This window comes from Lolium perenne, chromosome 5 (genome assembly GCF_019359855.2).
Source record: "Lolium perenne isolate Kyuss_39 chromosome 5, Kyuss_2.0, whole genome shotgun sequence".
Taxonomy (NCBI): domain Eukaryota; kingdom Viridiplantae; phylum Streptophyta; class Magnoliopsida; order Poales; family Poaceae; genus Lolium; species Lolium perenne.
Genome location: NC_067248.2, coordinates 191398697 through 191408415, shown reverse-complemented (window position 1 = coordinate 191408415; position 9719 = coordinate 191398697). Strand labels below are relative to the sequence as shown.

Genomic DNA, 9719 nt, shown 5'->3' with positions numbered 1-9719 from the left:
CAACGCCTTGGCGAGCCCCGGCGAGTCTATCAGTTGTTGGGGACGCAGAGCGCCACCTGGTGCAGGAGGTAGGCCGCCACCTTCTTCTCGCTCTTGTTTGGTGGCGGTGGTTGCGGCCCGATTCTTCTCTTTCTTTGTGGTTCGAAGCCCTGATTGTGTTGGGGACAGGGACGACGGGGTGGAAGATGATGCCCACCAATCTTCGAGGCGGAGAAATTCCCGCGCGAGGAGGAAGAAGAGCGCGCAGCCGATGGCGTCCCTGTGGTGGGTGCACGAGGAGGAAAATGAGCGTGGACTGGCGGCGACTGTGGAATGTAATTGGGACGCATGTGCATCCCCGCGGTGTCGGCCCAGGTCTGTAGCCATGTTCTGTGAGCATGGCGTCGACATTGTGTTCGCTCTAAAAAACGTGGCACCCGATGCAGTTGAAATTGCCACCTCACACTTGGTGATGAACAACACCCCCAGAACTGGCTTTCAGCGGACCAGTCAGGGTCCACATGTGCCTCCGGCACCGGTGGCATGATGTAGCCATCGGCAGTGATCTTCCACCGAATGGGGATCGAGCCGCCACCAGTCCGGAGGAACGAGGAGGGTGGCCTTGCACATGACGATCTAGGGTTCTAATTAACCCAAATTGCGAGTGGGATGACACTGATCTTGTTGATGGTGATGGTGTTGATGATGATATTGGTGAATATGTTGATGGAGAGACTCCCCCTATGGTAAGGAGGAGTTGTTGGTGACGATGGCTTCGATTTCCTCTCGGCGCTGGCTACGGAGCATCAAGATCTATCCCCTCCCAACGAAGAAGAGGATTTTTACCTCCGCCTCCGCCTCAGAAAAATCTCTCAAAATTACACCATGAATTTTTCTAGGTGAAGGAGGGTCTTGTAAAAAGAAGGGGAAGAGGGGGTTCCTGAGGTGCCTGTGGGCCCCCATGACGCGGCTAGCAAGGGGGGCGCCATGGGCCTCACTTCGGGCCACGTGGCTCCCCTCTTGTGCTTCCAATGTCGGTGCCCTTGCATCTGATGAAAACCGACTCTAGAAATTTTCTCGAATTAATTGACATTTGTAAAGTCCCTGAAACATACAAATAAAAACGGAGGTTTACCACTCCCTCCGTCCCAAAATGTAAAACGTCTAAGAATTAGTCAAAAGTTAACGTTTTTTAAGTTTGACCAAATTTATACACAAAAAAGATGAATATTTACAATACTGGATCAAACATCGATAGATTCACCATAAATTTTACTATAATACTGAATCAAACAACGTTTTTTTAGTTAGGAAGTATGTATGTGGGACGCGCCTGTGCAGCAGCGGGGCTGCGGCGCACTCGGACGTGAGCGAAAACGAACAGTATGTATGTGGCCAAGCCATCCATTTGTTTACTGCAGTTCAATGTAAATCTGACAGATTTTTCAGCAAATGTGCAACCCACAGTTTTTCATCAAGAAAACCATTACACAGGGGTACACTGGTGGCGACGAAAGCAGCAACGGCATCAAGGCAGGGCGTTTAATTCCTCCTGTGAAGGAAAACGAAAAGAAAGATAGATGATCCAAGGAAAGAATGATCACCTATTCTTCAAATTTCTCTGGTTGGACTTGCTCTCCGAGTAGAGCACGCTGACAGCATGTTGAGTGTAATCGAGATGTGAAGGGACAAATGACCAAACTACCGATTTCATTAATTATGGCAAAGCCATTTATTCTGTCAACACAGACGGGGAGGGATGCCACGGCCGCAACCGCCTCCGCATTACAAGCAGGGATTAACCCCTTAATCAATGTAAATTCATTAAATCCTAACAAGACCGAAAGAAAATCACGCCATTGCACAAGTAATAAGGCAAACCCGGATCATACTACAGCAATTTGCATCACCTTATGCATTCACGTTCCGCTACAGCCACACGAATAGAGTGATCTTCTCAAAATGATCATCACGCGAAGGGGCTAGACAGAGAGACCATCGAAGAACTTCATGTAGTCGTCAAATGTTTCCCCATGCCTAATCTTAGCGATGGATCCGTCATCATCTACCTGCAGAGCGAAAACATAATTTACTGGTTTCAGCAAGTATAAAGGAGAAGTGCATTGACAGGACCAATAGGCAATAGTTCATACCCAATACTCGGCTGGTCTCATTTTCAGGTTGTATGTCGAAGCCATACTCATGCAGTAGGCTCCTGCGTCGTGGACAACCAAACCAGCTCCCTGCAAGGGCAATGTAAGAAGGGTGCACACATGGGCTGATCTATCTTTGCCAAACCTTGTCAGAAAGGAAAAAAAACACAGATAATACTGTCAAACCTTTTCAGGTGTTGGAAGCTCCCTATCTTTGCCAAGGAAATCCGCAGATTCACAAACTGGCCCAACAATATCAAAGGTCGCTACTTCAGCGTCTGGAGAGGGAGGAGAAACTAGTTCGATATGCTGCAACAGAGGAATTATGATCAACTGATATGCATCACAATACAAGAGGTCGAATAACATGGGCTGCCGATTTTGTGCTTATTTATGCGCAAGGATTACAAAGCATCTATGGAAATAATGCCAGACACTGGTCATTACGAGTTAAGCAGTAGTAATTCTAGACAAACCTGATATGCGCCATATAAACTTGGCCTGATGAGCTCTGCCATGCTGCCATCAACGACAATGAAATTCTTTGTACCATTAGATTTCACACCAGTGACCTTGTTGACGAAGCAGCAAGTATTAGCGATAAGGGATCTTCCAGGTTCGATGATGAGAGTAAGATCCCGTGAGAGGACCAATTCTCGCACCTACCAATTTTTCAAGAAAAAATTGTGAGGATCACACCATAAGCAGAATGAGTCTTGCATGAAGAAACCAGAAAGCATTTGTGTCTACGAAGAGAAAAATCATAAGCATATGGATACTGAACTCACAGTGTTGATAAGGTCCATAGGCGTAGGCAAGACTGCATCTGTGTGATGGTAGTCTATTCCCAAGCCCCCTCCGATATTCAGGTATTCCAACTCAAAACCTTGTTCTCGAATTTGATCAACGAAGTTCACCATAATAACTGCAGCGTCCCGAAATATATCAACCTAAACAAAAGGAAGTCACAACTTGCTTCAGAGACACATTTACAAGCTACTTGATTCAAAAAGCCCGAATTATTTAATGGTAACAACTTTAACATAAGCCCCAAGACCTGTATATATAAACAGGATAACGTGTACATCAACAGGAACACATTCTAGGATGCTATTTAGAGATTGAATTCAGCACAAACTAATGAAATCCAAGCACACTTCAACTAGCCTTCCCATTGGGTAAGGTTTAGGTGCCATGCCCATACCCAAATGTTAAGTGCCCATATCCAGTTTACCCATTTCCTACTGGGAAAGCAGCGGATATCCGTCGCAGTAGCTACTATGGGGTCTGTCTGGTCATCTATCAAACACTTGATATATGGAGCGAAATCAAGGTCATGGTACATAGATAACCTACTTCTGGGGGGGATATGGGACAAGTCCAACTGACGTAATAACAAAGCCATTGAGCCTCTTCACAGCCAACCCTGAGGCGTTCGAATCCTGTGGCACATATGCAGGAACTTGTGGAATTCCTCAAGCATTGGGTCCTATTTCTGAGGTCCGGCTGCATCAGGGGAATGCAGCTACTACGCTTGGGGTTGGACTGAAAAAAGGCAATATATAGCAATGACTGCATACATGATGCAATTCAGCGGCAGTTTTGTGGACTTCAAACCAAATAGATATGGAAACCTGCCACTGAACCCAAGTGCCACCTCTTTGCCTGGATGGTACTTCACAGCCGTGCTCTTACAGCCGACGTCCTCGCCAAAAGAGGATGGCCACATGACCCTGTTTGCAAGCTATGCAAGGGAGCTCCTGGAACAGCCTATCATTTATGTGTTAAATGCACTTTTGTGACAGCAGTTTGGAATTTGGTGGCACATAGCCAAAGCACCAACGCCAACTAGCTCTGACACGCCAAAGGATTGGTGGAACAAAAGCATAGCAGCAGCAAAAGAAGAAAAGCGCAGCCAAGTGGAATATTACTATACATCTGCTGGCATGTTTGGAAAGGATGCAGCAGGCGAATGTTTTCAGGGCAAGCTGCTTGATGAAACAGTGGTGGATTTCATGGCACAAGACGCATATACTCTTTAACTGGGTAGTACAGTTCTATTTTGGAATTCTACGTTCTCGCCCCACTCCAAAAAAGACCATCTCTTGCATATACTCCGTCCATGGTTTTTAAGCCATCGCTTAGGCGTCAAAGCACCCTCTGACCTCAAGGCGTTGAACACGCTTTAGACCCATGTCTATTTATGTATTTTCATGGTCTATTTATTTGATATTGCAGATATTGGTATTTTCATCTATATATTCGGTCAAACTTAGTAAGCTTTGACTTTTCACTAAATTTATACGCCTTATTCATTGGAAAAGATCTATATATTTGGTCAAACTTAGTAAGCTTTGACTTCAGAACAGAGGTAGTACCAAACTTTTCTCCTAATAAAAAGGCAGCCCTCCTGCCATCTTCTTTAAAAAAAATCTCGGCCACCCCGCATGCATTTAATAGATTAAAAAGCTTACTATAGCAGATTCCTAGTCAGCATAAGAGCAACTCTAGCAGATAACTTAAAACACTCCCATTCATTAAAAACTGCCATTATACAGAAAATACCAACTCTAGCATGTTCCTTACACATTCCTATCATTAACTTCTATAAATACCTCTAAAACCACCCCAGTCTGTGTATTGAGGAATATCAACACCATATCAAACCTCTCTATACAGTTTGCGCGTGTTGGAGCAAAGGGGGAAAAATCCCCCGTGACCGCGTGCGACGCCTTTCGATGCCATGGCACGCCACACTCCATTCCCCTTCTGCCATGGAGCAGAACCCCCCATCCGACCTGATTCGTCACAAGAAGCTCCACCGGAGGCTCCGGCCTATCCCTCCCACGTGTCGCGCCAGTCAGTCGAAGGTGGCGTATAGCAAGACCACCCTGCCGCAGGGAAAATGCCAAGCCATCGGCCAGCTCTTGCACCTCCCACGCCGCTCCCTGAACCATCCAAGCTCTGGCGGTGGCCACCTAAAATCTTCAACGCCGCTGCGGCGCCATGACTGACGATTACGAGGTGTTCGGCAAAATGCAGCCAAGGTAAGTTTTTTCTTCCAGTCTCTTTAGTTCTATGGTAGTTGCAGCAATGTTGGGCGTGTGGATTTGATAGATTCCATTGCAATCAGTGTAGATTTTTGGTTGGTGCTCTTATACATTGCTAAGAGCATCTCCAGTCGTCTCCCCGACGAGGCCCCCGGCAGCCGTTTTTTACATCCGGACGGCGTTATTCGGCCCAGCCGCGCCCCCGGTTCCTCGTTTTCCCCCGGATTTGGCCTTTCATCCATCCGGAGAGCCGAGGCCATCTCCAGCTTCCCGAGGCCCAGTCGGGGACTCCGGACGAAACAATAGCGCGCGAAACATGTAGTTCCCTCCATTAATTTCGTTTTCCCTCCAAAATGCGCCGCATAGAACCATTTTCCCTGCCAAATTTCGGAGGAGCTACCGCCATTCTCCCCCACAGTTGCAGCTCCTCCTCTTCCCTTCCACCACCATGCCGCCGAAGAAGCTCGCCGCCGATGGCGCGCCGAAGGCGCGCCGAAGGCGAGGAAGCCGCGGGCGCCAAAACAGAGGCCGTCGGGCTAGACAAACGTGCAGTGGGCGGCGGATGTGGAGCGGCGGCGGAACAAAACTGGCGGCGGAACAAAACTCGCGGCAGGGCGGAGAGGGAGAAGAAGTGTAACGCGAAGAGGGTGGCGGCGGCGGACGAACAGGCGAGGCTGATCTCCATTAACTTCTCCCAGCCACGCATCGGCCAATTCCCCGGGCCATGGCCGACCCAAGGTATGATCGGCTGTCCTTGCACCTTCTCGCCGGCGTCGCCGGCCACGGCCATGTTCCAGGACACCTACGCCGCCGGCATGGCAGGGTTTACGCCGCTGATGGGTGAATGCCGGGGGTGTGAGTGGGAAAATGTTGCCCCCCACGCCCTTTTTACATCCAATCCGGCGTTTGTTATATCCGGATTTTCGCCCGGGGGACTCAAACGGCTGGAGATGCTCTAATCATCTACCCATTGGTGTGGAATCCTTCATTAGCATGATGGATGAATCCATGGTGATAGGTTGCATCAATGTACCAATGTCATTTGAACAATTTGAAGGACAAGAAGGAGAAGATGCCATTAAAGCTTTCATTCCATCATCAAGAAAGAAAAGAGCAAGGTCCAACAATTACACTGTAGAAGAGAACGTGGCCATGATTACGGATTGGGAATGTCACATTTGATGCAGTCATAGGGAACTATCAATCTGGTTAAAACTACTGGAGTCGCGTTGAGGAGTATGTCCATCACAAATGCTCAAGAAATGGCCATGATCAAATGCAATACATTTACCACCTTGAGCAACCTTAGTACCACGAATGCTCCAAATTATAAGTAACTACAGAAACGGTTATGATCAAATGCAAGACATTACCTTTGTAATAGTGGATCCAAGATGGCAGTGAACACCCACCAGTTTGATATCATTTGAGTATGACTTGATAGAGTCTAAGAACCATTGCAATTTTTCATTACGGATCCCAAATTTGGATGTTTTGTTTCCAGTGGCAACATAGGGATGAACCTGATGACAAGAACATAAATACAATCAGAATATTGCCCCATGACAAGAAATGACATGTATAATGTGAAAACTCAACAAATCTTACAACTTTCCACATGATTTGTTGCAATAGATTGAAAGATCCTTTGACGCAATTTTAAAGAAGGTAAATTTGGTCTCGTAAAGAAAGATGCTGAAGATGATGGCACAGATAGTAAATGGTGGTTTGCATGCTATTTAAGTAATTCACGTGAACCTGTAAATACCTCTTCCAACTATAACACATGCACAAACACATAAGAGCAACAAATGGTAGCCAAGTAAATAAAAGGGGGGGAAATGGACGTCCATAATCAAATAAATAGTATGCTTTGGGAGGGATGATTCTACCTGTGGATCGACATCTGGATTAATTCTGAGCAAAACAGGCACTTTCTTTCCTGCAACTCTTGCAGCAGTGACAATATTCTCCAAATCAAATTCACTGTCTATATTTACAAATACTCCACTCTCAGCAGCTAAAACAAGATCTTCCAATGTCTTTCCATTTCCATTAAATATGCACCTGATTTTCAAAATGCAAACTCAACATATTTAGTTACCTTCCAGGTAGGAAAAATTCTCATCAACTGAAGCACAATTAATTGTTGCAGATAAAGGGTTCACAAAGTAAGACCAGCTAACTTGAAGAGCAGCTCTATTGTAGGATTTCATCATGCATTTGGAATTATACATGTTGATTTCTTTTCATATATGATTGGTCAAATTTTACAAAAATTGACTTTGCTAAACCCAAAACAGAATCTTGTCAAAACTCTTGTCATGAACACCATAAACTAACATGCCAACTTTTTATACAATGGAAAATACACAGATTGCTGCCACAAGATTAGCTCCACAATTAGTAAATTCATACTTCATGTTTCTTGTCTTAGATCTGAGCTGGAAAAACAAAGTTGCGGTAGCGGACTGATGGTTATGAGTGTAAAGACAAGCTGATTTCTGTTTTGATAATTCAACCAGAAATAAATGCCTGATTTAAAGTTGTGAACGCAGGACATGATAAATTGACCCACTAAACTAACTATTCTAATCATACACATTTCAAATGGAGCATCTTGACATTCATAAGCTTAAGTTTCATGCCGACTTTGCCAAACAATGATGCTGCACTTTTTTTCACATAGGAAGCAATTTTTCTTAGATTAGGGATTAGCTAAAGGCTGTTGTCTCCAAAACAAACAGAGAAGGCTTCAGATACGGTTTGAATACTATTCGACGAGCCCAACTGTCCCAATGACAAAAGTCCAACCAGCCTGCTGTCTACCTGAATGGTGCGCATTAGACGCTCAAGCCAACTCCCACAACTACTGATGCACACTGACATGCATGGTTGGTTGCGCTAAAATATCCGTTACCATACCAAATTCAGCAAGTATCAATATTGCATAGATTACTGGCACTGCTATCTGCTCCAGCATCGTCACAGAGAAAGAAGTGGAAAAAATATATAAGTAGTAGAACAGACAACCCATCATATTCGCCGAGGCAAACTTGACTTAAGGCTTAACTGAAATGAATCTGCACCTTTATCAATCAGCAAGTTGTGGTACACAAGGAATGAAACTCAAAAATAGTATCCACTGTCAACATTCAAAAAGGGGTGGTTTCATCAGTAACAAACGCAACACAATGTACTCTACTCCATCCAAAACTAGAAATAATTAAACAACAATAGCAATCGCACGAGACTTTCGTCTAATCCGTCCAGAGTACAAACCGAAGGAAGGAAGGAAGCAGCACCTGGTGGGGTCAAATCCTGCCCGCAGTGCGAGGCGGAGCTCGTTGCCGCTGACAAGGACGGCGCCGCACCCGAGGTCCCGCAGGAGACGCAGCACGCTGAGGTTGTTGTTGGCCTTGACGGCGTACCCGACGACGGAGCGGAGCCCCTCGAGGGCCTGGTTGTAGGCGGCGAAGTTGCGGACGACCTGCGGCCTGCTGTAGAGGTAGAAGGGGCTCCGCTCCGCCGCCGCCATCGCGTCCTCCACCCGGACCCCCTCGCAGTAGAGGTGCCCGTCGGCGCCGCGCCGGAAGCAGTGCTTGGGCGCCTCCCCCGCGGCGGCCGCCGGCGGCTGCTGCAGGGACGGGGAGGCGGTGGAGAGGGAGGCGCGGAGCGGGGGCGCGCGTGCGTGGCGGCGGCGCAGGGAGACGGATGCGGGGATGATGCGGGTTTGTTGGGAGACGTGGGTCGGGTTGGGCGAGGAGAGGAGCGAGCGGGAGAGCAGGTTGGCCGCCGCCATTGCTAGGGTTTGTGCGAGGTAGGTGGGGAGGCTGGGGTCGGGGCGACTGGCGACTGGCGATGGGGTTTTAGCCGTACTACTGCAGACGAGTACAGAGCAGGACTGAATCAAAACAGAAAAAAGATGGAAGAAACTATGGAAAATTCAATACCCAAATAGAATGAAAATTATCTTATGGAGAATGGCTCATAATTGTCTTCCAACGGGTGATCAACTCCAGAGGCGTACAATACCGACAAGGTATGAGTGTATTTTCTGCAATAGATTTGAGACTCTTCATCATTGCTTCCTTCGTTGCCAGTATGTTAAAGAGATCTGGGCCGACCTAAAAAAAACCTTTCATTTCTCTTTAAAACTGAAGACATTTACTAGCATTCAGCAATGGCTTCTCGAGTGGTTAAATAACGCCTCAGATTTTCAGTCTATGATCTTTGCGGTGGCTGTCTGGCACATATGGGATAACAGAAATAATGTAAGAAATGGAGAGACATTGCCCCACCCGTATCGCGTGTCTGGGAAGATTAAAGCCTATATTGACTTCATTTTGTTGAATAATTTCAGCACATCATCCTCTACCAGGCGTGAGAACCAAACTTCAGTGCAGAAATGGTCTCCGCCGCCAGAGTGGTTCGTGTTGGTAAATGTTGATGCTGCAGTCTTCTCACAATCACAACGTATGGGAGTGGGTATAGTAATTCGGAACCACCTGGGTCTAGTGCACGCGGCCAGGAGAAG

The 9719-nt window shown here is 46.7% G+C and overlaps 1 protein-coding gene across 1 annotated transcript; it reads right to left on the bottom strand.

Moving 5' to 3' along the window:
- Positions 1–1672: 1672 nt before the first annotated feature.
- Positions 1673–9054, bottom strand: LOC127301309 (probable diaminopimelate decarboxylase, chloroplastic). Its single transcript, XM_051331522.2, has 8 exons — positions 8488–9054; positions 7075–7249; positions 6556–6705; positions 2921–3082; positions 2609–2794; positions 2319–2441; positions 2133–2222; positions 1673–2048 (listed from the first exon to the last, which is right to left on the bottom strand). The coding sequence occupies exons 1-8, from the start codon at positions 8982–8984 to the stop codon at positions 1962–1964; spliced, it is 1470 nt and encodes a 489-aa protein (XP_051187482.1). The 5' UTR covers positions 8985–9054; the 3' UTR covers positions 1673–1961.
- Positions 9055–9719: the final 665 nt, after the last annotated feature.

What these genes read in the sequence shown, in the direction of transcription:
- LOC127301309 (XM_051331522.2), bottom strand. Translation starts at nt 8,984, where the DNA reads ATGGCGGCGGCCAACCTGCTCTCCCGCTCGCTCCTCTCCTCGCCCAAC. An exon ending in TTGGATCCACTATTACAAAG is followed by an intron (nt 3,083 to 6,555) that starts GTAATGTCTTGC and finishes CCTTTTGTTTAG; the next exon opens with GTTGATATATTTCGGGACGC. An exon ending in AGCTTCCAACACCTGAAAAG is followed by an intron (nt 2,223 to 2,318) that starts GTTTGACAGTAT and finishes TTGCCCTTGCAG; the next exon opens with GGAGCTGGTTTGGTTGTCCA.